Source organism: Kockovaella imperatae (genome assembly GCF_002102565.1).
Source record: "Kockovaella imperatae strain NRRL Y-17943 chromosome Unknown BD324scaffold_6, whole genome shotgun sequence".
Lineage (NCBI taxonomy): Eukaryota > Fungi > Basidiomycota > Tremellomycetes > Tremellales > Cuniculitremaceae > Kockovaella > Kockovaella imperatae.
The window spans coordinates 204,366-230,574 of NW_019028946.1; the positions used below are offsets into that span (position 1 = coordinate 204,366).

General features: G+C 52.7%; 10 protein-coding genes across 10 annotated transcripts; 5 read left to right on the top strand and 5 right to left on the bottom strand.

Annotated features, from left to right (window-relative positions):
- Positions 1 to 179: 179 nt before the first annotated feature.
- Positions 180 to 1,359, bottom strand: BD324DRAFT_425118 (hypothetical protein). The gene is made up of 2 exons (XM_022012743.1): positions 652 to 1,359; positions 180 to 600 (listed from the first exon to the last, which is right to left on the bottom strand). Exons 1-2 carry the CDS (start codon positions 1,192 to 1,194, stop codon positions 370 to 372), a joined length of 774 nt encoding a protein of 257 aa, XP_021871130.1. The 5' UTR covers positions 1,195 to 1,359; the 3' UTR covers positions 180 to 369.
- A 665-nt stretch (positions 1,360 to 2,024) lies between these two features.
- BD324DRAFT_579735 (Alpha/Beta hydrolase protein) lies at positions 2,025 to 3,086 on the top strand (the record flags this gene model as incomplete). The annotated part of the gene is made up of 1 exon (XM_022013404.1): positions 2,025 to 3,086. The coding sequence occupies one exon, from the start codon at positions 2,025 to 2,027 to the stop codon at positions 3,084 to 3,086; it is 1,062 nt and encodes a 353-aa protein (XP_021871131.1).
- A 58-nt stretch (positions 3,087 to 3,144) lies between these two features.
- On the bottom strand, positions 3,145 to 4,218 carry BD324DRAFT_425128 (hypothetical protein). Its single transcript, XM_022012744.1, has 4 exons — positions 3,910 to 4,218; positions 3,809 to 3,842; positions 3,629 to 3,754; positions 3,145 to 3,309 (listed from the first exon to the last, which is right to left on the bottom strand). The coding sequence occupies exons 1-4, from the start codon at positions 3,995 to 3,997 to the stop codon at positions 3,204 to 3,206; spliced, it is 354 nt and encodes a 117-aa protein (XP_021871132.1). The 5' UTR covers positions 3,998 to 4,218; the 3' UTR covers positions 3,145 to 3,203.
- A 371-nt stretch (positions 4,219 to 4,589) lies between these two features.
- BD324DRAFT_624779 (guanine nucleotide exchange factor) lies at positions 4,590 to 7,673 on the top strand. The gene is made up of 7 exons (XM_022015732.1): positions 4,590 to 4,997; positions 5,145 to 5,252; positions 5,320 to 5,852; positions 5,910 to 6,049; positions 6,108 to 6,782; positions 6,832 to 6,971; positions 7,024 to 7,673. The coding sequence occupies exons 1-7, from the start codon at positions 4,904 to 4,906 to the stop codon at positions 7,521 to 7,523; spliced, it is 2,190 nt and encodes a 729-aa protein (XP_021871133.1). The 5' UTR covers positions 4,590 to 4,903; the 3' UTR covers positions 7,524 to 7,673.
- On the bottom strand, positions 7,671 to 9,145 carry BD324DRAFT_624784 (DSS1/SEM1 family-domain-containing protein). The gene is made up of 4 exons (XM_022015733.1): positions 8,671 to 9,145; positions 8,576 to 8,591; positions 8,228 to 8,351; positions 7,671 to 7,897 (listed from the first exon to the last, which is right to left on the bottom strand). Exons 1-4 carry the CDS (start codon positions 8,800 to 8,802, stop codon positions 7,846 to 7,848), a joined length of 324 nt encoding a protein of 107 aa, XP_021871134.1. The 5' UTR covers positions 8,803 to 9,145; the 3' UTR covers positions 7,671 to 7,845.
- Positions 9,146 to 10,098: 953 nt separating this feature from the next.
- Positions 10,099 to 12,607, top strand: BD324DRAFT_650711 (hypothetical protein; the record flags this gene model as incomplete). Its single annotated transcript, XM_022018193.1, has 2 exons — positions 10,099 to 11,727; positions 11,789 to 12,607. 2 exons carry the CDS (start codon positions 10,099 to 10,101, stop codon positions 12,605 to 12,607), a joined length of 2,448 nt encoding a protein of 815 aa, XP_021871135.1.
- A 725-nt stretch (positions 12,608 to 13,332) lies between these two features.
- Positions 13,333 to 15,997, bottom strand: BD324DRAFT_624787 (hypothetical protein). Its single transcript, XM_022015734.1, has 2 exons — positions 15,685 to 15,997; positions 13,333 to 15,524 (listed from the first exon to the last, which is right to left on the bottom strand). Exons 1-2 carry the CDS (start codon positions 15,970 to 15,972, stop codon positions 13,587 to 13,589), a joined length of 2,226 nt encoding a protein of 741 aa, XP_021871136.1. The 5' UTR covers positions 15,973 to 15,997; the 3' UTR covers positions 13,333 to 13,586.
- Positions 15,998 to 18,099: 2,102 nt separating this feature from the next.
- Positions 18,100 to 19,410, top strand: BD324DRAFT_608491 (hypothetical protein; the record flags this gene model as incomplete). Its single annotated transcript, XM_022014114.1, has 1 exon — positions 18,100 to 19,410. One exon carries the CDS (start codon positions 18,100 to 18,102, stop codon positions 19,408 to 19,410), a length of 1,311 nt encoding a protein of 436 aa, XP_021871137.1.
- A 992-nt stretch (positions 19,411 to 20,402) lies between these two features.
- Positions 20,403 to 21,813, top strand: BD324DRAFT_425703 (hypothetical protein). Its single transcript, XM_022012748.1, has 2 exons — positions 20,403 to 21,089; positions 21,172 to 21,813. The coding sequence occupies exons 1-2, from the start codon at positions 20,809 to 20,811 to the stop codon at positions 21,614 to 21,616; spliced, it is 726 nt and encodes a 241-aa protein (XP_021871138.1). The 5' UTR covers positions 20,403 to 20,808; the 3' UTR covers positions 21,617 to 21,813.
- Positions 21,814 to 22,470: 657 nt separating this feature from the next.
- On the bottom strand, positions 22,471 to 26,022 carry BD324DRAFT_425597 (kinase-like domain-containing protein). The gene is made up of 9 exons (XM_022012747.1): positions 24,673 to 26,022; positions 24,414 to 24,615; positions 23,968 to 24,365; positions 23,793 to 23,915; positions 23,597 to 23,742; positions 23,517 to 23,546; positions 23,433 to 23,467; positions 22,940 to 23,380; positions 22,471 to 22,881 (listed from the first exon to the last, which is right to left on the bottom strand). The coding sequence occupies exons 1-9, from the start codon at positions 25,743 to 25,745 to the stop codon at positions 22,720 to 22,722; spliced, it is 2,610 nt and encodes an 869-aa protein (XP_021871139.1). The 5' UTR covers positions 25,746 to 26,022; the 3' UTR covers positions 22,471 to 22,719.
- Between the last annotated feature and the right edge of the window lie 187 nt (positions 26,023 to 26,209).

A 26,209-nucleotide genomic window follows, 5' to 3' on the forward strand; every position in this document is an offset into this window, starting at 1 on the left:
AAAGGATGCCTATGTGTGCGGAGATAAATGAATGACATGACCAATATTGGGGATGCTTTGTGGCGTCGTGGCGGGGGGCGACATGGGCCATGGGTACATTATTCAAAACGGCCTAGCGCAGGTTGACGCTCGACTTAAGTAGAGAGGCGTGCGAGTGTTCTACTCGTCCTATGTTCATGCTCTCAGTCAACGAATGAAGAGATATCGAATTCAACTCAAATAGGTCTGGATACTTCCGATTCAACTCAAATAGGTCTCGCTACTCCCGATTCAACTCATATAGGTATCGCTACTTCCAATTCATACTTTCTGCTTCTCTTTGCTTTGCTTCTGACGTTCTAACTATATGCTACAGGTGTTAGGAACGGCTTATGAGTTCATGACTTGGCCGTTTCCACAGTATGACTGAGGACCTCCGGCACAGCCGTTCTCCCAGTATCCATCGCCTTGGTTTCGGACGTATCCGCTACCGTCATCTCTGACACAGTAGAATCCACCACCAACGTTGTCGGTGTTGGGAGCTCGGTAGATGTTGACATAGGTGTCATAGTCACTGTTGGACTCTCCACAGTTACCTGATGGCGTGTTCCAGACACTGTACTGTGGCAAGTGTGAGCGGATGTAGACCTTAAGTCCTTGAGGTCGACTTACAGCTGTGTGTGCCACGTTTTGCCAGATGGCGACTCGACCGTTGGGGTTCCCGTCGCAAGTCCAAGAGTTACCGGTGATGTACGATTTCTGAACTGAGAAAGAGGGAGTGAACCATTGGCTGTCTTCTCCGGTATCGAATCCAACAGTGAATCCGACGGTGAGTGATTCCGTTTTGGTTTCACCGACGGAACATCCTCCATCACCACACGAGATGGGTTGACTGAGTTGGACGTGCCAGTAGTTTTGATGAGGATCACCATTACCGGGAGTAGCATCACCAGGGTTGGTTGCCATACCACGAGAGACTGAACAACCTCCAGCTCCGTTCGATCCCCATCCTGATGCTCCCTGACGCGCTTCAAGGTCACTTCGACGGGAGAAGGCGCCTTGTTCGAGGCCTTGGAGATGAGGTGGTTTGGGCCCGAACGATCCCTGTTGAACACCTTGGAGGTGAGGTAGATCAGAGGCGTTGTAGGTTGGTAAGACGATCGGTTTCGAAGCTGCCAACGTGGCAACGAGGGCGAGGGGGAGGTAAGAGAACATGATGATAGCGTTCAAGTTGTGTGTTGTGTTGTATGGTCTTAAGTGTTGCTTTGTGTGAGAGACTCGTTGTGATGATGAGGGTACACCAGGCTTGGGAACCCTTCCTACTTATAGTCTGAGGGTCGTCCAAGATAACCCCAGATGAGCCCCGGGTTTGGATCTGGTCGACCGAACCAACCGAACAAGGTTTCTCTAGCATGACTTCATGGCTTCGGGGACGATGCTCGCGTGACTCCAACAGCTGATCCTCGCGTGACCGCAACAGCTGATCACACGAGCAGTCGTTCCCGGCGGAGCAATTGGTCGCCCATATCGTGTGACAGTCGTGTGATGCCTTTCTGCGGAGATCTTGTGAAAATTGAGGGCAGGATCTACCTCCCCACCATCTATCCGGCCGTTAGAGGACATCGGGGACCCATTGCGACGATGGCGTTGGAGCGAGGGCCAATTCGCCACGAAACATCCCAGCTCGCCGCCACGTTTGAGGATTATTTTTAGCCTTTTTGTAGGCGTCGAAAGGATCAGCGGGGATCGCCGAATAATTAAAATGACCGGGATGACCGACTTTGAAGGGATCCACCTTTCTTCCCTTAATGACATGATCTGCAAAACCTCGTTCTTCCTGTCTGCAGAGGTGGAGCCCTGGAATAGAACCAATTGGAAGTTTGTGGAGCGAGAGAGCTGCCGGCGGTAAATTTTTAACCTGTTGTGCCGCCAAGACACCCAGTACGAAATCACGCTAGGTCGGTGAATCGGTGGATCGGCGATGTGATCTATGCCTGTGATTTAGCGTCTTCATCCTAAACAGCCGGTCAGGTTGATACCTCATCATGGAGCCAGTTATCTCCGCAGATCACGGTTCATCCAGCACAGCCACTGCTTCATGGTGGTGGCTCCCGGGTCGACTGTGGCTCCGGGCCCAAGCGATAACCTGGCGTCAATTGTCCAGCTTGGGATTTGTCCTGCACAATCGGGCTGATCCACCGGCCACTCATCCGTCCATCACGGAGTGGATCGACGTTGGCGACGAACCATCCTCGAGCAAAGGTTCAATCAAGCTCGATATCTGGTACCCTGATGCAATTGATTCCGCTTCTTCTCAAGCCCCCTGCGTTATCTCACTTCATGGTGGTGGATTCACCCTTGGAGCAGGTACAGACGATACCAGATGGGCCAATGCCGTCTGTAGTCAGATCGGAGCAGTGGTCATCGCTGTGAATTATCGCCTGGCTCCAGAGTTCCCATTTCCCATCGGCGTAGAAGATTGTGCCGATGCAGTCCAACACATTTGGGACAATGCAGAAAGCTACCAGATCGATAAGAACAAAATCATTCTGTCAGGCTTTTCAGCAGGAGGAAATCTAGCCTTTGCAAGCTGGCTCCTGGTCCGACAGAGACAGCGTGACTCCTACCCTAATACCACCGGATACTCACCTCATCATGGCTCAAATCCCTCGCCCTCGATTCGAGGGATAGTTGCGTTCTACCCTCTCCTCGATTGGTCTACATCCCGAGCGATCAAGACGGCAAAGATGGCAGATCCTAGTCAAGGTCTCTCACCGCTCCTGACGACATTATTCGATAGGTCTTACCGTGACCCTGGAGCCGATCCAAAGAATCCCCTCATGTCTCCGATCTATATGTCCGAGGAGGATCTCAGAGCTCTCCCTCCGGTCCATTTGTGCGCTTGCGAGCTTGACATGTTATTGGATGAAGCGGAGAGGTTCAGAGACCGAGCGGACGCCTCGCTTGGCAAGGGTAGAGTGACTTGGCGACTGGTCCCCGGGGCTAGACATGGCTTTGATAAGCCTCCGCCTGTGGTGCCGACACTCCGGGCGATGGAAGAATACGAGGCGGGCATAGGCTCGATCCGGACCTGGCTGGGGCATTGATGGGACTGAGTAGGGGACGTGAGCACTCGTTTGCATATCAAGACGATACACGGCTACGAATAATACGACATCCTGCTACGAGGAACCAGCATGCATGTGGGACGACAGTATCTCGCCTTATATGGTGTTTTGCATGACTAGACTGCCTGGACTCATTGGGATGGCTCGACAGGCTGGGCTAAACTTGACTGAGAGGAGCTGACCGTTGTTGCTGTCATCGATCCTACAGCTCAAGGTTATTCTCATACTGCTTTGTCCCTTCGATCGGCTTCTCCCAACTCTCCCTATGCTTGACAAACACCTCGGACGTCGGTGAATTGAAGGTCCGTGGCGCGAAGAGCCCTGCAGAACGGAGTGTCATTTAGGGTACGACTACGTTAAGTCGCTCGACTTGCCCGCTTTGAAGAATCGTTTGGAAGGATCACCTCCGGGTGAAATGAAAAGACCACTGGGCAAGGGCGAGCATCATCAGAGCCATGTCCTCCTCCTCAGAAGGAGAAAAAAACGTAGACAGGGAGAGATGGAGCTCGCTCAAGACTCACCATCCACACGTATCACACCATGCTCTCTGCATGTCCATCCCATCTTGCCCTTTCACCGTGTGCGTACGAGGTTCCGGTCCAGTGAATGTGTATTCGCCTTCCTGTGTAAAGATATGCGCAGAGTAGCTGAGGAAATCGAGAACAACGATGAGCTAGGCCCGGCGAAGACAATAGACCTACAATGCACCTGCCCAGCGTCGACAGTCTATACAGTCTAAGCATGAGGTTTCAGCTTGATTGTGTTTTCTTTTTTGGGCTTGAACACTATGTGTCCAACGCACGACAGATGTTCATTCTCTCAGGAAGTCGTGTCTTTATCGTGTATGCACCGCAATTACATCGGCCCTCGACGAATTGAGCACCTGACATGGCAGTGTGATTGGCTGTCTTCCCTGGGGAGGGTCCTCCGATGTCTTATCCAAATGTAGCTGAAGACTCAGTCAGATATAGCGAGCGGGCCATCGTCCCCATTTTGACCCGGTGATTTGTGGGATGGAATTCAGTGACATCATTTTCACCGCAACCCCCCGGGTCCCGTCCAGGTCATGTTATAATAACATATACCGGCGGCACAGACGTCGTCGTGGATGGTTCTAGGCCTCATACTAATGGCCTCACCATTCTTGCAGACGATGACGGCGAGCGGTATACAATTCCGACCTACTATGGCGCCCGTCGTCCAGCTGTCTTCACTGACTTGTTTGAGGACCGCCGGCCTGCTCCATCTGCCACATCTATACAGAATATAGGATGGGTTGTCTCTGAACCGGACGCTGAGCCTATGCATTGCATGTACGATGATCAGCATGGTATCACTGTGCATGGACATTCAGGCCTCGCCGATGACCCATTGACATCCTCTTGAAGCACCGCAGCAACAATAGGCTCCACGCCGCCGCCGCCGCGCGAGTTTCAAAAATAATGTTGTCCCGAGCTCAAAGGTTTCAGAATCTTCAGTCGAGTTTTATTGTCAAAGTCACGATGGTCGTCGAACAGGCGATCTATGAGACCGCTTTGCTGCCCTTCATGAGGATTAGCTCTTCTACATTTGTCTCATGAGGTGAAGAGACCTATCAGTGACAGTATCCAGGAGAAAGGCCCCTTTCCTCACTCGTTAAGAAGAGCCTACACGAGACAAAAGCTCCCTCCTCAATCCTGCATTCCCACCGGCCTCATTGAGAGACGAGGCTGTCCAGCTTGCAGCTTGGGGGATCACACTCTGCTCTGCTCTTAGCCTCCTGAAGGACCCAATTACTTTGCGAATCTCTATCCAACATGCAGATGGTCACTGTGGATGGGTACCTCGCCATCGGGGATAGGGCCAGTCAGCTGAGCAAAGTAAAGGAGGAATTGGAAAGCGTCGTCAGCGGTAAGTGACGGGTGCGCAGAGACGGAACATTGTAGCTAGAGGAGGATGGACCTGGAGGTATGGGGTCGACGACAATCTCTATCTATTTTCCTTGGGTCTCTAGAGCAGCACCAACATGAGCGAAGTTCACCAACTGACCCCTCGAAGCTCTTCCGACACAGATCCATCCAGACGATCGTACCAAATTCCTGGACGCGCTTCTTGGTGATTTGGCTGACAGACATGATGCACCATGGACCTTATGGCCAGAGAATAGTGAGTCGACAAAATACAGACTGGTCATACGCGAATAGGCTCATTAGGCTGACTCTGTCATCCCCAGTCCACTTGCTCACTCTAACCGCTATCAAATCTCTGGGGAGAAACCCAATTGGCTCCGAACCTCTCCTCTTCATACCGCACATCCGGACCATCCTGTATCACTCTTCCCTACCTCTGAGTCTTGAGCTCTTATCATCATCCCCTTCCGATGATCCCGCACCTGTATCTCCTGGCCCCAACCCTTCAGGATCTTCAGGCTCATCGACCCACGCACGACGCCCATCACCCGACTCTCCTCATGCATTGGAGGCCCTGAGGATCCTAGCGAACCTCTTGGTCCTTCATCCAGAAGCAAGAGAGTCATTCACCGAGCTAGGTGGTGGGAGAGCCATCGCTCAAGCTCTCGCTGGGCTAGATGGAGAAGGGCAGGTCATCCCAGGTTGCGAGGACGAAGAAGATCCGGAGGAACTGTACGAGATCGGTACTGAAAGGTTGTTCTTACTTGGTCGACTCGGATTCTTAGCCACTATCGATAGGAGTGCTGCGGTCAAGATGATGGTGGATGAAGAGGACCTAAACAAGTCTCTTGCCTATGTACGTAAATCTCTGATGATGTGCGATCATCGTGGACTGACCCTATCCTTGACTCAGCATTTGTCCATCTTGGCTCCTGTTCAGGCCAATTTCATGGCTCTGACAGAACTCTTGAAGCTCGTCAATAATGTCATTCGATTCTATCCTCACGCTACACCTTCTATGGACGCCGAGCCGTGGTCAGAAGCGTTTGACATGTGAGCTTTTCACGGGAAAGGGTGTGGGCCATCGGATCAAGCTGAACAGACCCCATAGCCTTCTCGCACCCTGTCTTGGTCTCCTCTACTCCCTCCCCTTCATTTCTCTCGCTCCGCCCCTCTCTTCCACTCTCCATGTCCTTCTCGGTGTCCCATTCCTCCCTCGACTGTTGTCAGTATGGGAATCAGTCCCTAAAAGCCGGAGCATCGACTCCAACTCCTCTTCACCCACTAGTACCACTTCGACCGTTAAAAATCTCCTAAACAAAATGTCCATTGCCTCGCCTCAGCGCAGAGCGACCTCCTCGAGACGTGACAAGAGCCCTTCGCCACCGCGAGATCGAGCGGCGCAATCCCAAGCTACAACGGGGCGACCTACGACGCCAGTTCAACAAAGGTTATCACCTCCAAGGCGATTTGGCTCCTTGTCACGATCCCCAAAGACCCCACCTAGGGTCAAGCTGCGTGCTTCACCTCTTCGAATTCCTGATAGACCTGTACCTCTCAGTCCTACTAGGCATGACCCAACTGCGTTGCCGCGTCGCGTCCTTGCGGTGCTCAAAGACTTTTTCGACACATACCTCCCTCTCGCCAAGAACCCGGATGAAGCTCTGCCTCAAGGCTTGGTTCTTGAGGAGGCATTGCCTCCTGTCTTCTTACTCTTGGCTCGAGCAGTCATGGCCAGTGACGAGATGCGTCTGTCATTAAAGGAAGAGCTGCTTCCGAGAGACCTGTGAGCGTGACGTTTGGCCCTCAGACCATGAGCTAATTCCTGTGCCTAGTGATCGATCGGCACAAGCTGGCCCGCTTGAGAAGCGACCCGGGCTACTCGGCGCAATCTTACGCTGTATGCAGTCTTCATCACATCATCAAACTCGAGATACAGCCGGGGAATTGATGTGGGCTATCTGCCAAGGCGACGGTTGGTGGTCCAAGCTATCCAAATCGATACGTTGCTTAATGTTATCTCTCAGCCTCTACGCTCTCCGCCGAGATAGGTTATGGGAACGCTGCGGGGCTGTTGTTCCGGAAAGGTATCTCGGGTCTGCCGCCAGGCAAGATTGAGACGATTGACGACGAGCGCGCGGGCGAGAATCCAGCGGCATCTGCACCAGCCTCCCTGGGGACTAGACCATCCATTCTTCCGCTCAACCCCATTACCTCCCTCGAAGATGCTCCCTCTCCGGGCGCTTCCACATCCTCATTCGCGGACCTCTCGCCGGAGGACCAAGATCGTGAAGCGTCGAAACTGTTCGACTTGTTTGACAGGCTCGACCGAAATCCTGTTCTCAAAGCGCAGGGTCCAAACGGTCAAGCGGTGGGTATCAAGGAGGCCCTGAAGGAGAAGATGGTCTCTGCAGAGGTTGAAAGTGAAGCGCAAGAGAGGGCAATGAGGGAGGCAGAAGAGCAGGAGGACGAAGAGAGTGTGAGGAAGGAGATGGAAGCGTATAGGCAGAGGAGGGCGGCGAAGTGAGAGGCGATACAGGAGATGGGAGCGCACAGAAGGACACAAAGTGAATGCTGACCGACATTGTGTGGCGTGATTGTGTTTGACAGAATAGTATAATAAGGCCCGTACCGTGTCGAGGAATACGTCCAACAAGACGCATGTCATGGTTTTGTGGCTTGAGACGGTTTCTACATGTCCTAAACCTAGCGGGCTGCTTGCACAGAATGACACCGGCCGATACCTGATCATGCGCAATTATCTATACATGCAGGCAGACGTGCATTAATGTGAGGTGCATCGTCTCTCAAGCCTCGTTGGACTAGAGGTCCTTCTCGTACACCATCGTCTATTCCTTCATCGCTTCGTCTGATGCCCCATTACGTTCGGCGATGGCGGTCCTGAGAGGGAAGACAAAGGGTCATCAGCCAATTGGTCTCTGGACGGTGGGAGTGTAAGGTGGAGGGGAGTGACGTGGACGAGATAGGGAAAGGAGAAAGGTTGGGCATGGATCGCCGTGGATCCCGGAAAGAACGACAAAGCAGTGCGATGATGAGTGGGAGCTGAATGTCGCTATCGCTGAGCCTTTCTCGCTCGCATCGACTGGCGTCCGACAGGTGAGGCAGAATGTGTCAGAGTGGTCGCAATGACGGTGATACGCCCCACCACTGCATGTATTCCTCTCCTTGATGCCCGCGCGTCGCTCGGCTCGCATTGCTCGCTCTGCTCACCTCAATTGCTTTGTGAACTCATCATCTACATCATCGTCATCCCAGTTCATCTCCCATAACTGATCTCCAGGTCCGTTGGGGTCTTTCTTCGTCATTGCGTCGAGGATGTTGCCTGACTGTTCGGCTGAAGAGGAAGAGGGGAACCTTCATCAGCAGGGATGTCCGATTGAACGCTCGGCGAGGGAGACATCGTCCAGACTGATGATGATGTACAGGGAGGGGGTACATCCATGTGATGAATTCTCATTGCCGTTCTCATGTGCGCAAGATGATCAAGCATCCCAAAAGCTCTTCCCTCCCCCCCCCGCGCCATCCATCCTCCTCTAGCTTGACTCTGTAGCAACTCACCTGACGCTGGGAACTCCTGTACACGGTCAATCCATCAGCCATCCTACCACATCTGGTGTGTGTGCAAAACCCCCCGCGCCCACAGCTGGACCCACCTCGAACTCATCATCATCTTCCAACGCTCCAAGCTGAGGCAATTTCTTCTTCCCATCTTCCTCCTTCTTCTCTACTAACGATCCAGCAGTGGTGGCATCTGCCTTGGAATCGGTCGCTTTGGCGTCAGACATGGTGCCACCTGAGGAAGGACGAGAAGTATCATCAGGTCAAGTCGAATGAACCGACGACGGAGACGCGCGGTACCGATCTCGTCCACGTGGCAACGTGCCACACTGTCTATAACGCCGCGGTCTATCGGCCATTTTGTCCGGGCCATTATTTCTTTTTGACGTGCTGTAACATTACGCCACATTTGATCGTCGCCCCTGGGGTTGAGATCGAGCATAGATATGCCGAGTCTTCATTTTATCTTTCCGGAGACCCACCCGAGAGTTGAAAAGGGCTGGACCCGATACACACATACAAACGGTGTATGATGTGTGTGGCTCAGGGCCAGGAAGAGGAGGGCGAGGAGCCAAGGGGGGCGGGGGGGAAGAACCACTGTAATTATGCTTGTTGCTGGGATCACGAACGATGACGTCGATGATGACGATCGTTACTTTGAGGTACAGAGGGGGCGCAAGGGGCAAGGGGGCGAAGAAGAAGAAGATTGTTTGTTATTAAAGTTTAGGAGTGATGACGCATTGAATCCCAACGGGAGATGAGGCACGGGCGGGGGCCAAGAGAGAAAAATCAACCGACGCTACACCCGAGAGCTTCTTTTTCTTCTTTCTTTTGTTCAGGAGAAATGTGAAATGTGAAATGGACAATTTAGACTGTTCCTAATGACCGGGGTATATATCATCTGTCCCCATTAGTAAATTGGCATTAGAAACTAGAACATACTACTAATCAACTCTAATCAACTCCCTTTCCCCCCCCCCTCCCCTCTCTCTCTCACGCCACGCCACTTTGGAGGCTGCGGTGTATGCACTACCAAATCAATCCAATCCAACCCACCTCCTTCCCCTTTGTCACCAAGTCACTTCTCATTCAAATCCAGTTCATCTCAACTCCCATTGCAACGGCCATCCCTCGCATTCCTCCTCTGGACTTGACTGGTATAGGGGGGAACGCTACTGTCACTGCTGGACCTGGATAATATCATCCACTACTCTTTGGCCAATCGCCGCCTTTCCCCCCACGCCCTCACTCTCCCTCGGTCAGGTTCCTTTCACCCACCCATCACAAAGCAGCGCAAGGAGGGCATTCCACACTGCTGGGAAACAAAAAGAGAGGGCACGACTACGGGCTTCTTCTTCATTGACCACCAACACAATGACGCTCTGAACACCAAAACCCCTGGGGGCCCGAGAAGAACGGAATCAAACCCCCCCTCTCCCGTTCAGACCACACACCACCAACACCCAACTATAATAATTCACACGACGCCGTCGGTTCCAATCCCATTCCATTCAGTCCCGACCATGTCTTCCGTCTTGCCTCCAGTGGCTATGGTCACTTCTGTGAATGCAGCGACCACCATCGCCGATCGGTCTCAGGAGACACGTCAGACACCGTTACAACAGTATCATGCGAGACTATCTCAACACCTCAACGCACTTTTATCATCTACCGCCGGAGCGAGACCGGATACGGTTGCTCCTCCAGATCCATCGTCTTCTCACTCTTCAGCAGCTTCCTCCGCATCTTCTTCAAAAGGAGCTCAGACACATCGACCAGTACCAATGACTCAAGCCAGCTCAAGTCATACAACAACGGTCCATGCTTCATCATCTAAAGTCCCTACTCCACCCACTGCTGCTGCTGCGACCCCGACCAATGCCATTGCGTCCTCTTCTGCCCCACGATCACGGCATCGTCGTGATACCGCTTCGTCCCGTTCACGCCGCTCTTCTCACCCCTCTAGATCCTCCGACGCAGCTTCACTCGACGTCCATGATGATCCACCCTCTGATCCGGAACTCACCGCTAGACCGGATAGACATCCACCCATCCTCGCCCCTTCATCTGCGGACCATTCACCCCAGGAAGACAGCTCTGAAGCCTCTGTCCCACCACCTCTGGTCCACCAACTTTCGTCTTCTCGATCAGGAACAACCGAAGCCATTCCATCACCTCAGGATCCTCTCAGTCCACCCACCTCCAACTCACCCGTCGAACAGAAGTCTAAGGATACTCCGAATGAATCGAGCGGGAACGGTGTCGAATTGGACCAGTTCGACAGCAGAGAGGAGGAGCATCGACGAGCTTGGAAAAGTGATGGAGCTAGAGTCTGGAAATCTATACCGACAGGCTTCAAACTCAGTCTCGACAAACGGTCTCGGAGGAGTTCGGATGGTAGTCGTGATGGAGCAGAGAGGGAGTCGAGGGAAGGGATTAAAAATGACAGATCCGGCCTCGTACCTTCTGCCCGATCTCCCTTACCACCTTCCAGCTTATCTCAGGAGAGCTCGCCCGGCATCTCTCCAGGTCAAAAGAGCTTTATAAGCTCACCTCATTCGCATCAGAATAGCGCCAAGTTGCACTCCACCCCAGAATTCAGAATCACCAATGACCCGGATCTAGCCGCAAAGATGGGCCTGATAGTCTCTACGCCCCCAGTGCCCACGACTCTGTCACCTCCGAAATACAGTTATGGAAAGACTGTATCGCATATTCAGCCTGTCCCAGTAACGAAACCGGACGTCTTGGCCGACATCAACGGACGACTCAAGTTGCCCTTGGAAAGTTCATCCAAGCAAGTCCCGCGCTCTGGCACTGGAAAGGCTATGCTTGACAAGACTGGTAACACACCACCGCTACCTTCTGGGCCGACCGTCGTCACCTTAGGTCCTGCGTTTTCCGTACCGAGATCAAAACTCCTGACCCCGGATGCAACGACCCCGAAAGAACGTGCAATGCTCTCGCCATCCACGAGTCACGGTGGAAAACGGTCCAAACAGCAAAAGATTGATAGTCTCAAGGACATCGCGGATCACGCAGAAGAGGCAGATACAGAGTATCATGCGAGGAGAGAGCAGCGGCTCAAAAGACGCGAAGCTGATCTCAACAGACGAGTGAGGCTGTGGGCTAGTGCGGTCAATATCGTAGATGTGAGTAGGATGAAGGGTGCTTGTCCCTCCCCTCTGTACACCCGCTTACACTTCGGCTCAGCGGGCGATTCCCGACATTGACCCTACGCCACCTTCGCCTTCGCTGGCGACCGCTCAGATGATGGCTTCTCCACTGGTACCTGTACCTCAAACACCAGTCCACGAGCGATCCAAGTTGTCCTTTTCTGTCATTTGTGATGCTCAATCCACCGCCACTTCATCCTCGACCAAGTCATCTGAACGAGAACGCAGACGTCTCAAGACCAAAAAGTCTCGCGAATCGCTCCACAAGCGCTCTTCCTCTCCGGTTCCACAGATGCTTGCCGAGGCGGTACCTCTTCTTCCTGCCACCTCATCCGAACGCCAGTCTCCTCTCCCTGATCGATTTGTCCTTGGACACGCTCCGCGACCTTCCCTCAAAGGCAGCATGTTCACCTATTCAACCAGTTTCAACGATTCGCATCGCCGAATGCGGGCCATCGACGCATTACTCGGTGACATGTCGCTTCGAGGGACCAACCTCAACCCGTCAAGCTCTACCAATACGTTCAATCCGGGTGGATCGACGATGCATCTAGGAGCCTTCGGCACAGATAGCGAAGACACTCCGAGGAGAGCATCTCAGTCGAAAGAAGCGCCCAGTTCGCTCAACCCTCAAACTCATTCTAGATTATCGAGTCAAGAAAGGAAAAATGAAGAACGACCGACGCGAGCGAGAGAGATTATGAAATTGACAGAATTTTCAGAATCGTTCGACCTGGTGACTGGAGCGGGATTGGGCAATGGGCACCAGTTGAGAAAGTCCAACTGGGAGGTTAGGTGTGGTATGCCGACACCTAGACCCAGAGGCGCCGGCGTGATGAGTTATGCGGATCTTTAGTGGATCACCCACACGCGGAGGTGATCGATCCAAAACGAACAGAGAAAAAGGAACCGAGGCATGGAGCGTTTCAACGCCTGACGACGGCAAATGTTACGACGGTATCCATCTACTCTACAGAACGCCGCACCGACCGACTTTTTACTCTTTGCCACCAAGCCATATCTGGCGAAAGAAAACAACTACCATTACAGCACAGCACAGTTACAATCACAGACCCATTCACCATCGAGTACCTTCGTAACGATGCCCCTCACGGTTTTCTACTGCATTCCGGCTCCCGCCTTCCAAATCTCTACTTGTCATGGAGCGCTGCAGCCGGCTTTTCAACTCAGGGATACCAAGTTGAACGGTCATCCCGTCTTGTCTTGCCTTGTCAGCGGTAACGACTTCCCTTCTCCTCATCGTTGTTTTCAGAGTCTCATCCTCATTCTATCATGTGATATTTCCGTCTTCTGGGCTTTTCATCTCATGTGGTCGATTCGTACTCATGCCTCTTATGCATGGGACAGTCGTCAGAAAACATCAAGTGCATCCAGATATAAAAGTTTGCGTGGGGTCATCTTTGCAATAATATTACCACGTCTGGGGTCTGGGAAAGCGGACAATGTCTATCATGGTCATACTCTGAATCTAGGACTGCACATGACAGATGACGCATCAGGAAGAGGCATTGATCACCTTCTCATGAGAACGATAAATATCAAGAGTGGGTTGGTTGCATTATACAGTATGCATATGAGCGCTCTTTGTACTTTGTGTCTTTCATTATATTGATCTGACTTTGCCTACACTCCAAGTGTCCATTGTTTCTCGCTCGTCGAGGCGATTATGAGTGTTTATTGTCCATGTTTTGCGTGTAGAATGAAATGCCCGGGAAAATGTCCATTGTGTGAGGTTGAAGGGTGTAGGGGTGGAGGACAGTGAAGAGGGAAGCCCGGTCTTATAGCAAAAATAAAATGAACTTGCCGCCGCGTCCTTACTGAATGGACCACTGCTGGTTCGTGTTGCCTGAATAACAAGTCCAGGTCTGGATGACGTTGCCGTTGGATCCACTTCCGTTGGTCAAGTCGAAACATTCATTAGCGTTACCCAATTGGATGGTGCCTCCCGTCGTGGTCGACCACGTTTGAGCCGCGAGTCCATTGTAACATTGCCAAATCTTCAACTTGGTTCCGTCATTGACGGGCGGGTTTCCAGCATCGATACACCAATCACCATTGACAGTCTTGATGGATCCTGATCCTCCTGCGGATGCCACTTGCCATTGTTGGCCAGAACTACCATTGCAATCTTGGAGTTGGACCGGTGTACCGTTTCCCAAAGTACCCGAGACGGTCAAGCATTTTCCGCTAAAGTTTTGAGGTCGAATCGTCTTCGTGCTGGACCCAGAGGACGGGTGATCCTTCTTGATAAGGTCTGCCGCTCGTTCGGCGAGACCATAGATGACAGACATGAGGTGAGAAGAGACTTGGAAAGGGAGGACAGAACCATCGATGACTCGAAGTCCAGAGACGCCATACACTTTATGCGAAGAATCAACGACTCCACCGAGGTTCTGGGACATCATGGCGGCCGTACCGATAGGGTGCCAATTGGATCGATAATGATTCTGAGCCCAAGTCGCCCATGCGTCAAGGTTGGAATTCTGAGGGACGGTCGAAGTACCCGGTGTCGATTCGCTCTGAACAGAAGACGATAGAGGAGAGGTTCCAGAGACTTTTCGAGTGAATCGGACAGTAGCGCCTTGAGCGATTCGATCAGCATTCGTACTGAGGTATCTTGGGTCAATCGAAAAATTGTTGTCGTATGGCTGATTGGTATTGATCTTGATGCTGCCTCGACCGAACGGCAAGAGGTACCATGAGTCATAGCCTAGGGTCTGACCATAGGAGTAGTCAAAATTCTCACTCATTCCCACTCCCTTGTTGATGATCCAATCGGCTTGAATGCCCAAAATCTTGGCGAGACCAGAGGATGAAGCGGAATCGTAAGCTCCAGCATTGACGGCCGATTGAACGTAGGATTGAATACTGGCGTTGGAGATGAGAGATTTGAAGTTGTTCACCTCGGTGGTACCGGAAAACAGGTCTTGAAACCTGGGGAAAGTGATGGGTTGTCCACCTCCACCCGCAGAACCGATCTTCCAATTAGTCGTACTGGTCGTTTGGTCGATCAAGTTGAGTCCGACGGGAAGATTGACTTTTTGAGACACGCCAGCAGAGGAGAGCACAGAGGAAGGTCCAATACCAGATTGCTGTAGGATCACTGGCGTTTTGATCGAGCCCGCAGCCATGAGCACTTCGAGTCCAGCATTGACAGTGTACGTCCCACCTGAGGCATCTCGAAACTCAACACCGGTAGCTTTGGGTGTCGAGTCGCTGGACAAGAGGACTTTTCCAACATTGGCTTGCGTCATAAGGGTGAGATTGGGAATGGATCGTTGGTAGACATAGGCTCGGTAAGCGTCAGATCTCGTACCTCCATTTCGCGTGTTGGCGATGGGAGCTCGACCAGCAGGATTACCACACGTCAAGTCGTAAGCGTATGGGAGACCAATAGATTGGACAGAGGTGTTGAAAGCCTTTTCGAACGACCCAGGCGAAGCGTTGGGATCGTATTGAATGCTGAGCGGTCCGCCAGTACTGTGACAAGAGGATCGGAACGTGACTCCGTTGGCGAATTGGTTCGTCGAGGGAGGTGTGAAGGATTCAGCTTTGAGCATATAGGGTTCGAGAGACGCCCAGTTGATACCGGTATTGCCGACTTGCTCCAGGGCGTCAATCTGGAAATCGTGAGGTTTAGACCAGGCCATCCCGTTGATCAGGGTTGAACCGCCCAAGCCTTTGCCGGATCGAAGGGTTTGCACACCTCCGTATTGCTGTGAGGTGGATTGGTACGCCCAATCAACTCGAGACTGGTACGAGCGTGAGCAGAGCGCAACATCAGAAAAGATGCGGAGGGAGTGAGCGACAGGCGCGGGCCGAGATTGACCGCCGACAGAGTGCGTGCTCTATGTGAACTCTCCGCTCGCTGTCGCTCTGTCGCTCGCTCGCTCGCTCAAGCTTTCAACTCACCCCGAAAGCATTCTGATAATTTCCGGCATTATACACATCCGCATTGGATTCTTCGTCCCTCCCAGCTTCAATCACCAAGATGCTCTTTGAGACGTCTTCTGATAATCGCCTAGCGAGTACCATTCCTGCGAGGCCACCACCGACGATCACATAGTCATATGTTCTTCCGTTGATCGTGGATCCAGAGGTGATCGGTGTGGTATCTCGTCGATCGAGCGGGGCGGCGAGCGTCAGTGAAGGGAGGAGGACTAGTAGAGAAAGCAGTGGTGAGAGGATAGTCACGATCATCGTGAATGCTCTGCTGGGGGGGGGGGGGGGGGGGGGGGGGGGGGGGGGAGGCGATCACTCGAGCCTTTATATATTATACGGTTGTTGTCGAATGGCAGTCAAGGTGAAGTGAGGCGAGGTGAGTCTGGTCGGTAGAGTGGAGAGGTATATGAAAGGAGCGGGAACGAGAGAGAGAGAGAAGGGAGGGGGGAGAGCCCTCTTATGTGTCTGATGTCGTTGTTGAACGACTGGACACAGCTGTACAGGTCCACACAGGATGATGATCATCTCACCTCCCACCAACCAACCCTTTCAACGCCGCCGCTCCCGAAAAAAAAATAATGTTCGGTAGCAATCTATACATAGCCACCACCCGCACTCCGGAGTCTTGTTCTCGTGGTCTAAGCTGGTCATGCATGCTCCAAGCGGTAATGTGCAGCGGGCGGGCGGACAAGTAGCAGGGCGGCGGCAGCAGGCAGCAGCGAAGGACCAGTGGAGCAGGGCCATGACGGGTAACACACACGGAGAGAGAGGCAGCAGCAGCAGCAGCAGCAGCAGCAGCCCAGAGATGATCGACTTACGGCATCAAAATTCCCCGTTGAACATGGCGATGCAAAACCCTAAAGATGCGGTTAACTCATCGGGTATATGGTATGTGGATTGGTGGATTGTGGACTTTGGAGCACGTTGTTCGAGCGGACAGAGAGGGGCCCCGGGGGGGGGGGGGGGGGGGGGGGGGGGGCGGTGGCCAACAGACTCTCAGCTTGTCATTCCTCCTCCATCTCGCCTGTGCGTTGCAAAATTGGATACAAGGGAGTTCTCGTGAGTAAGAAACAGCATTCATATCATTCGAATCGGCTGGTGGAGCTGGGGTGGACGGGGTGGGGGCTCTCTGTCTTGGCATTAGGTCATTCATTCATTACAGCAAAAGCAGCTGCACCGCCTTGTTGGCTGGGGGGAACCATGCTTCTGTCATCGTTGAATCTCTTCGGAGCAGACGGACACACCTCTTCGGGGATGACTTTGCACACAAATAAGAACTCACCTGATCCAGCTTGATCCCGCCGTCTAATCATGTTGAGTCCATGGTGCACTGGGCCCTCGTGGCGAACCATACTTACATAGGATCGGAAGGAGTCCGTATCATGATACTGTAGCTTGACCTTGTACGCTGCGAGATGATCACGTCCCAGCTCCTGGAGTGACCATCGTCAGCCATCTCACCGGCGGCTTGAGCGACCACAAAGGCCGATACTGAGACTCTCGGGATGTCCGCTACATTGTTTCCGCTTGATAGCCTGCCTGTTTTCTAAACACTATCGGGCACCTGCATAAGAGGCGGTTTCCGGGTCCTGGACTTCAACCAACGTGGTCGCTGTATCAAGGTCCCGATCTCTTCCCTCAGCCTGATTCAAAGTTCACGCTAGCTTAATTGCTCAAGCGGTTATTCCTCCCTTTCCAAGCAGGTCAAGGCGAGTTAGGTCTGTCATGGACGCCAACTCGCACATGTCGGATGATTTATGTCGCGAGGTGCATGATTTCGTTCAAAGTGACCAAAAACTCTTTGAAACGCCATGAGATCAGAACAGGGAAGGGGGAGAGTGGGTACTACGCCGTGGCCCCAGCGGCAAAGGCAGAGGCTGGGATCTTGCCACTGGGTAGGTACTATGTCAGAAAGCATGCCGATACAAGCGTGCCCCCGAATGAGCCGTCCAACGCCCTTATGAGCGTGGCGTAAGATGTACGAAGACGCGCCGCAGTGTGTCGCCTTCAGTGGTGAGAGACCACACCCCCTCGTGGGATCTAGGTTCGAATGAGAGCATGACTCCTTGATCGGACAAAAAGATTGGGTAAAGGCAGGCACAGAAAGGGGGAGTGAGTGCTATATTGAGGCAGATTTACAGCCTGTCGATTGCTTTTTTTCCCTCTCGGAACTGCCGTCAATGATCCATTAAATAGGCACTTTGTTCCTCTTGAATAGACAGTGATAGATGGGGCACATGGGATCGAAGTACGGGGCCACCTATCCATCCGGGGCCTAGCATATGTATAAATAGGGAGATCTGTCTCTTGACTCTGCAAACTCAGAGAAACCCGTACCTCCCCCTCTTACCAAAAATCTTCGTTCCTTCTTTCTTTGAATCTACGATGCTTGGACAGACTCTCGTCGCCCTCACCTCTAGTGCGATGGCCTTTGCTGCGCCAGCGACAGTACCTCGACAGGAGCGAGGACTGCCTGCAGTTTCACTTCCCATTGCGAACCCTTTGGCCCCTGCCTCCTTTGGTAGCTCCAAGATCGCCGTCACTATTGACCCAAACCTTCAACGAGACTCTTGTGTCACCGCCAACGCCTTGATTGACGGTCGAGTCTTGTGGATCTGTCGAGACTCGTTGTCACTCAAGAACGAGACGTTGGGTCAATACGCTGGATTCTTCACCTCTTCCAGTGCCAGTTGGTCCAATCAGACCACTGGGACCACTTCCTCCGGTGGTTCTGGCAACCAACCGAAACTCGACTTTGTCCCCTTGACTCAGGGTCAACAATTCGTCACTGCTGGGTACCTCCAACAGTTGACCCAATATGGCGGTCCCTTCCCTCTCCCCAGCCCTTACCTTCCTTACGCTGCCGATCAATGTCCAGACTCCGGGGGTGGATGTTACGGAGGTCGGTACATTGAATGGCCAGATGCGAGCATGTACGTGACCGATGTGGCCAGCGATGGCACCACTACCGGATACCTCTACACCACAGCTGCGGCTGGAGGTGGAAACCTTACCGACAACTTTCCCGGTACCACCCTGTACAAGATCACCTACACGCCTACCGCAGATATTGACACCCTCCCGGAAGTCACCATGATTGCCGAACACTTCTTCCCTCGATTCGGATTCAATTACGGTGCCTTTGGTGGTGTCGTCTCCCCCACAGACGGATTGCTTTACCTCTGGGGAGAGACTTACGATTTCTCTCCCGCCGCTTACAACATCTCCATCGGATTGGCTCGCGTCGCCATCGACTCGATCGAAAATCCGGACGCCTACTCTTACTATTACCCCGCATCGAACACTTGGTCCAGCACCCAGCCTACCATCTACGACTCGGCTGCGAACATGACCGTGGGAGGTATTTACGGCCAGGGAACTTTCTACTACAACAGCAAACACTCGGCTTACTTCTTTGTCGGTCAATCCCAAAACGGACTCATGAACGTCTCCTACACGGTCGCCAACACCCCCGAGGGTCCTTGGTCTCCTATGGCTGAACCCGTCACTCTCTCCACCGACTTTGCCTACAGCTTCGCCGCTCACCCCCAGATGGGTCACGATCCCGATCAGCTCTACTGCTCCTTCACCAACAACATAGACGACCCCACCGTCGGAAACGTGTACCAGCAGCCCCTCTACTTGATCAACTTCAACGGGTCAAGTCTCGCTGGCGTTCTGTCGGAGCTGTTGTAGAGACATTGTCAGCATTTTATAGGGTCAATTGGAGTCTCATAGTGATGATACGAATGGCATGATATATCTAGCCATCTATTGAAGCACAGGCCAGGCTATATTCCAACGATCTGCAGCATCCAAGCTAGGGTCTATTTCATCCCATCTGAGACACGTAGCGAAATGTGTGTGCCACACTCCGGTCCATCGGACCTTCTACCCCAAGAATGCCGTAATGCAAATCCCGACCGGTCGTTTCATCTTCGTCGTAGAATCGCGAATTTCGAGTATTTTCTTACCTGATACCCTCAACAATCGATTCAACCTCTCACTCGCTTTCAAAGTCGGACTTTGTGACCCGCAACAAACTCCACACGATCATCCTTCATGCGCCTCTGGAGCGATGCTTCGCTGCGACCCGATCCGAGACCCCTTGGACCCCGAGGTGCCGGTCAGAAGGTCCATGACACGCATGATATCCTTGAAAGGATCTTCAACTTCATAGACTACAGCGGAGAGATTGATATGAAGTTGAACTCTTTCTGGTTTGAAGACGCTTCGTCCATGGGGATTTGAAGAAGCATCAGACACTCGCAGCAAACTAGCTTTCGTGTCCCGGGCCTTTTATGAGCTGGTATTGAAATACCGCTTCCATACCATCAAGTACGAAACTTATGAAAAGTTGGAGCGAGACGGAGTGAGTCAGGCCAGGTGACATACATGGTGCTCACACGGATAATGAAGCTGGATCCAGAGCTACGCAGACGTCTCGTCCGCGAGATTGACTTCGTCAGTCCCAAGGGAGTCATTGCTTTGCGGAATCTCTCTCAAATGAAGTCCAAGTGCCCCAATCTCCATCGTCTCGAAAATGAATCCACGACTGCTTCTAAACCCTGCATCGACAAAGTCACAGCCACCTGGTCAAACTGCGGCCCGCACAAGCTGCGATGGAGACGAGCTGTTCAAACGACGAGGAACGGGAAAATCACGGGAGACAGATGGACTCCACCCAATTGGCCAGGATGGGAGATCACTGGCTCGTTCGACGTCACGCTCAACGGGTCGCTTCATCGTCTTAAAAGGAGACGACAGCCACTGGAGACCTTCTTCAAGTGGCTCGAGCACGATTACAAGGGTCGGGTTGGGGTCTCTTGATTCGACCTGGGCAGTGTGTGTGAAACCCTCGAAGAGATCCGACAAGTCGTCCTGGCTGTTCTGCGGGCCGATGAAAAGTGGAAGACGCCTACGGTACTCACAGGTATCACAGCGGTGGTGGTGGACCTGAACCTGGCCCAATTGAAGAGATTCGTCGGCTGGCTCAAGAAGGAATGCCCTGGGATCGCTAAGCTCGACCTTCGAGCTGATGACGGGCCAAATCGCTCCACAGACCGAGGTATACATCTGTATGACCTACCACAGATGATGCAACTGTTGGATCAAGCTTTGCAGAATCTTTCTGGTCTGGTGCTGCCCATGCGAGCCGACAAAGCTGTGCGAAGCCTGATTACCACCCCCGCTGTTGCTCAAGCGGAGAACATGAAGCTCTGCGCTTTCGACCTGGATGTTCCACAGCTCCCTGCCGACTGTGGGCCCCTGGACATTGGCAAACACGTGCTACCTTACTGTGGTCCGCAATTCAAAGCCGCTCGGCATGGCCTTCACCTCTCAGAAATGGGTTCAGTCCTTCAATTCTTTTCAGAGTGGGTTTTTTTTCCCTACAATATCAGTTTGTCACGTGTATGTATGTACCTCGACAGCTGATGCCGATTCGAAAAAAAACAGGCAAAGTCGAATCACACGCGAATGGATCCGCACCGCCAACTTTGAGGCCCTGGGTTTGACTAAATTCTCTGATATCAGGTCTCTTCAACCCTTGCCCGATGGCTCATTCCCCAACAAGACCATCAGACAAGCCTTGGGAACCATCAGCAGTGCCAAAAAAGTCATTGAGGAGGTCGAAGATATCCCACGATCATGGCTGGAGGAAGCTGAGAGTGCAGAGGCAAGGTGTGAAGAATGGAAAGAAAAGGTGAAAAGGTCAAACGAAGAGCTCGCGGCAGCAGGCCTGGAACCGAGAACGCTGGAATGGCCCACAATCCCTGGCATATCCATTCAATCACGAGCCTCGGACACGTTATTGAGAAGAGTACGAAGGGAACTTAGGTGGTCTCAGGAGGACGTCTCAGAGCTTCGGCGCAGGCTGCCTGAGAGTGGCGACTCTGCTTGACGAGGCGTCTGGCAAGGCGATGCAGAGAATATTCTCTACTGTAGACGGCCGCAGTAGCTTGGATATTCCCGCCCGAACGGACCTGTAGATGGTGGTAGTGCGTGAGGAGTCGCAGGGATGTGGGACCGCATACATGAAGCCGGTTTCGATGAGAAGTCCTCTGCATCACATCAGCCCCATGGAAGACATTATCAGGCCACACGTGAAGTGTCAAGATTGAGCTGAAAGCAAGGACTATGTGGCTGCCTATCATCGCAGGTGCCTGGACGACTGATGCACGATCAGTCACAGGGATTCTGATCTTCGGCGCTGCCACAGACCTGTTCGGATTCCTCCTTCACCCCGATGCCGTAATCTTGTTTCACCTGTCAACACATTTCTCTTCCACCATCCTCAACACCTCTTGATGGTCTCACTCGCAACGATGGCGTGAGTGTAAGGCTTTGGCTGTCTCCGAGCGAGGCCAAATTTATGGGCGTCACTGCTCCCAACAATACGGAGTCTAACAGAACCTCGCCACCCCTCTTGCGACCGAAAGCTGCTCAGCGCGTCCATGACACCCACGACATATTGGAGCGAATCATCTTCGTGTCTCTGAAATCTCATTTGGCGGTGAATCAGCACGAGTGGACTATCTGACACTTTTCATCACACTGCTTCTATCTAGCATCTGACATCGGTCCCCTTTGTCCGGCTTTGCTGTTGGTACATAATATGTCTTGCTTGTTTCCTTTTCCGTGTCTGCAGTCTTCATTCCCTTATCTGCGATGCATGATCTTTGTTCGGTCGGTCCCTAGGTGGGGGAAAATGCCAGGTGGTGGTGGGTGGTGATAATGGTGGGCTTGATGAGTGAGGAAGGGGAGAGTGTCAAGAAAAGTAGGTAGATTGACTCGAGATACGCTCCTCGAAAATTACTATACACATAGTATACAAGCGTGATCGATGGGAATACGAATGTCGGGTCCAAAATGACAGAGAGTTACATGGCGAAAGATGCACTGAGAGCCGGATTGACCTTTCGAGGTGCTGCGGCTCGGAAGCGAGCCAGGGGCCAGATCCAGTGAGGTTTATCTTGAGCTGCACATTCGCAGGGATGATGCGATCTAGTCCATATCGACGTCACTCTGTCTTCTTGTGCGCACGCCATCACCGTCATAATCGTCATCGAGATCTTCATCATCACCTTCATCGTCTTCATCGTCGTCCACGGCGTTTTCCATATCGTCGTGATCGTCCATTGAATGATCGTGGAGGTGTGACTGAGGCTGAACGTGACACAAAATGTAAGCATTGGAAAGAGTACTCAGGCTCAGCTACGCTCACCATCAACGATGATTCGCCAGTGTAGGTGAAGCCTCTAAAGTTCTCCTGAAGACTGCTGGTCAAAGGTGATCCCTCAGATCCCGGAACAGGCTTAGGTCCAGGTTTTTGAATTGGCACAGCATTCCGATTGGCCATGTGTTGCCCAGCAGGGGAAGTGAGACTGCCGCCAGGTCCGAGGTAGTTGTGACGTTGAACACTGGATGAGGATTCAGACTCATCTTCATCCCATGGTTGTATGCCCGCATCTTGTAAGGACGAATTGGTGAATTCCGGATCGAAATTGGCGACGGACTCGTCTGAATCTACGATAGGTTTAAAAGGTGGAGTGACTTGTTTGCGGTACAACAGATCCCAATCGATCTGCGAGAAGAAGGGATGCTCCTTGAGTTCAGCGGCTCCGCGCTTCGCTCCGAGACGGTTCTGCGGGTTCCGGTTGAGAAGCTGTACAGGTAAAATTAACGCCGAAGTGACGCAAACAAGTTGAAAGACTCACGCCCTTGACAAATTGCTTGCCGTCGTCGCCAATGACTGGTATCATGTCAGTATATCACCACTGTTTCTGCAGACCGGAGCGTACCATGTTTTGGGAACCGGATCTTGCCGTAACCTGAGATGACGATGAGCATCGGCACCGCTGTCTCAAAGACGACCACCTACAGATCAATCGGTACATCTCCTGAGTGTGCTCTGCATAGAATGGACTCCATCCGCAGCACATTTCGAAAAGCAGCACACCGAGAGACCAGAAGTCGACATGCTTGCCGTAACCCTTCTCGTCCAGCAACACTTCTGGAGCGAGATACCTGAGAGTGGTCAGCGAGTACCCTCCTCGTGTGTTCAGAAAACCGCCCACTCAGTCGTCCCACAGAACGTGTTGGTGAGCTGGTCATTCGATAAATCAGGCTTCGACAGTCCGAAATCACAGAGAGCGACGTGCCCTGTCGCGTCCAACAGAATGTTCTCAGGCTTCAAATCACTGGCGGGGGGATTCAGCGCCGCTGCGGCTCGCGGATGGAAGCGAATCTCACCGATACACGATGTCGTACTTGTGCAAATGCTCCAAAGCCAGGATTAGCTCGGCAATGTAGAATCTCGCTCGATCCTCGTTGAATCTCCCTTCCTTTTGCAGATGCCAGAAGAGCTCTCCACCACACTTGTAGTCCGTCACAAAGTAAAGCTCCTTCTCGGTCTGGAAAGAGAATTTGAGGCCAACGAGGAACGGGCATTCCAGGGATCTCTGAAGGATCTTCCGTTCTCCGATGGTATGTGCGACTTCCTTTTTTGCGACGATTTCCTTCTTTGACAAAACCTTCATCGCGTAGATACGACGAGTGTCCTTCTTTCGGACCTGAAAGACTCGGCCGAAGGTACCTCGACCGATCAGTTTGAGGAATTCAAAGTCGGATGGTTTGAGATGCGCTTTGCTCTATAGACGGGGTCAGGACATGGTCGAGAGGATTGCAAGCGTGCTCACCCTGATCGCATTATATGTGACTTGGATCCACAGCTCCCCAGTGACGTTCTCCTCTCCTCTCGTACCTAGCTTGTACCAGCTGTCCAAGGTGTAGTTGTCCTTGAGGACCGGTTTGATATCCAGCATACCGAGGAAGCCTTCGTCTGGTCGATTACGATCGTAAACCGAGACATGCAAGGCGGATGTGGAGGATGTCAAGTCGCTAGGTGGGTCATGTAAGCACCAAAGGGTGCAATTTGCGAGCCGATATCACACTCACAAGGCTACTTCCTCCTTCCAGACGGGATCCCCAGGACCGGGCCTACCCAACCAGCTCATCCCTGCGACTGGTTCTTCGGCTCGCGGCGTCCTCATTCCACTCTCATCCAGATCCTTCTTCTTTGAAGACCTCCCTACGGCCTCTGCAAACGCTCTGGTAATCGTTCCGACCCCCAAGCCAGAGGTGCTACGTGTCAAATTACCGGGACCGCTATTGGAGTTGTTCATCGGTTGAGCTTGAGATGTGGTGAAGGGAACCGAAGCGGGTGAAGCTACAGGGTGTGGAGGACGGGAAACGAATTCATTCTGCTCGAATTGAATAACGACGTAGGGCTGAGGATCGGCATCTTGGGAATGGGAGACTGCCAGTCCTCTAGCCGAGATAAGCTTGACGGAGAGTGTACCTCTTGGCGCCGAGTTGGAGGAATGAGAGTGTCCAGGTTGACTTTGTTCCTGCATCGCGCCAGCACCGGGCGGTTTAGACATGCTGAGGGAAGAACCTCCGGAACCAGGCAATGTACCAGAGGTGGTGGTAGCATTCGTAGTCCCTCCCGTGTGTTCTTCCTCTGGAATGGTATGTCCATTCCCATTGGATCCGTCGGGAGCTTTGTTCATGGCCTTTCTCATCTTTGGGGGCTCATGTAGTCCGAATCCCATACCGGTGTTAGATCCGACCGCATCGCCAACGGTCACGCCGGTCGTGGGTTGACCGGCTCCAGGTGTACCGAGCGGTAAGGGCATAAACGAGTGGGAAGTAGGTGTTCTCAAGCCCGAGGGACCAGGATGAGGCGTGACAGCTGGGGAACTTGATCTCTTGCTGGGATCAAGTGACAGACCAGCGGTAGATCTGGCAAGTCCCGCACCGGGAGTGGAGATGGCATCGAAGGGATTCGGAGTCGCTTGAGAAGATGCTTTCGGAGTCGATTGATCAGCCGGTCCACCTAGATGAGCGAATGACGTCGAAGGAGAGAGAGTGGGTGATGAAGTATCTCTGTCACCTCCTGTCAAGGCGGTTGAACCACTCTGATTCTGAGATGAAGACGACGAGGGCCATAGTTGCTGGCGAACGAACATGGAATCAGCTTTCTCATGCGATAGATTGCCACTACTCCTTCCGGATCGGAGGGGGGGAACGTGGGTGGGGCCAAACCTGAGAGCAGAAGGGTGTGTGACTCACCTTGACCCCCTTGAGCATGATGCAGCCAAAGCAGCTACGGGTCGGACGTGTGAGGTGGGATGTTTCACAACCTAGAAACGGTCGTTACAAGATGAGTGATAATGGGATGGGTGGGTTGGTAATTGAAAGCTCCGGAGATGGGATGAGACTATTCGTCCGAGAAAGGCAAAGCGCCTCTGTCTCTCTCTCTCTCTCTCTTGCCTCAAATGACGGAGCTTGGCGCGGAGGGATTGGCCCTTGAGTTGGATTTGGAGCACCAGTAAAACGGCGATAGATCTGTAGTACAGACGCTGACAGAGCTGCCTGAGGTTTAGGTCGCTGACCGCCCCACACACCAGATGGGATCCTCCTCCACCATCAG

Bases quoted from the DNA above. Each gene is read 5' to 3' on its own strand.
- BD324DRAFT_425118 (XM_022012743.1), bottom strand. From the start codon at position 1,194: ATGTTCTCTTACCTCCCCCTCGCCCTCGTTGCCACGTTGGCAGCTTCG. The intron at 601-651 runs GTAAGTCGACCT...CACTTGCCACAG, and splicing joins AAAACGTGGCACACACAGCT to TACAGTGTCTGGAACACGCC.
- BD324DRAFT_425128 (XM_022012744.1), bottom strand. From the start codon at position 3,997: ATGTCAGGTGCTCAATTCGTCGAGGGCCGATGTAATTGCGGTGCATAC. The intron at 3,843-3,909 runs GTGCGTTGGACA...CCTCATGCTTAG, and splicing joins TGAGAGAATGAACATCTGTC to ACTGTATAGACTGTCGACGC. The intron at 3,755-3,808 runs GTAGGTCTATTG...CGATTTCCTCAG, and splicing joins CGACGCTGGGCAGGTGCATT to CTACTCTGCGCATATCTTTA.
- BD324DRAFT_624779 (XM_022015732.1), top strand. From the start codon at position 4,904: ATGCAGATGGTCACTGTGGATGGGTACCTCGCCATCGGGGATAGGGCC. The intron at 5,853-5,909 runs GTACGTAAATCT...TCCTTGACTCAG, and splicing joins TAAACAAGTCTCTTGCCTAT to CATTTGTCCATCTTGGCTCC. The intron at 6,783-6,831 runs GTGAGCGTGACG...TCCTGTGCCTAG, and splicing joins GAGCTGCTTCCGAGAGACCT to TGATCGATCGGCACAAGCTG.
- BD324DRAFT_624784 (XM_022015733.1), bottom strand. From the start codon at position 8,802: ATGTCTGACGCCAAAGCGACCGATTCCAAGGCAGATGCCACCACTGCT. The intron at 7,898-8,227 runs GTGAGCAGAGCG...CTTCCCTCTCAG, and splicing joins GAGTTCACAAAGCAATTGAG to GACCGCCATCGCCGAACGTA.
- BD324DRAFT_624787 (XM_022015734.1), bottom strand. From the start codon at position 15,972: ATGATCGTGACTATCCTCTCACCACTGCTTTCTCTACTAGTCCTCCTC. The intron at 15,525-15,684 runs GTGAGTTGAAAG...CGCTCGTACCAG, and splicing joins ATTATCAGAATGCTTTCGGG to TCTCGAGTTGATTGGGCGTA.
- BD324DRAFT_425703 (XM_022012748.1), top strand. From the start codon at position 20,809: ATGATGCAACTGTTGGATCAAGCTTTGCAGAATCTTTCTGGTCTGGTG. The intron at 21,090-21,171 runs GTGGGTTTTTTT...GAAAAAAAACAG, and splicing joins GTCCTTCAATTCTTTTCAGA to GCAAAGTCGAATCACACGCG.
- BD324DRAFT_425597 (XM_022012747.1), bottom strand. From the start codon at position 25,745: ATGTTCGTTCGCCAGCAACTATGGCCCTCGTCGTCTTCATCTCAGAAT. The intron at 23,916-23,967 runs GTGAGATTCGCT...TCCCCCCGCCAG, and splicing joins AAGTACGACATCGTGTATCG to TGATTTGAAGCCTGAGAACA. The intron at 23,381-23,432 runs GTGAGTCTTTCA...TTACCTGTACAG, and splicing joins GCAAGCAATTTGTCAAGGGC to CTTCTCAACCGGAACCCGCA.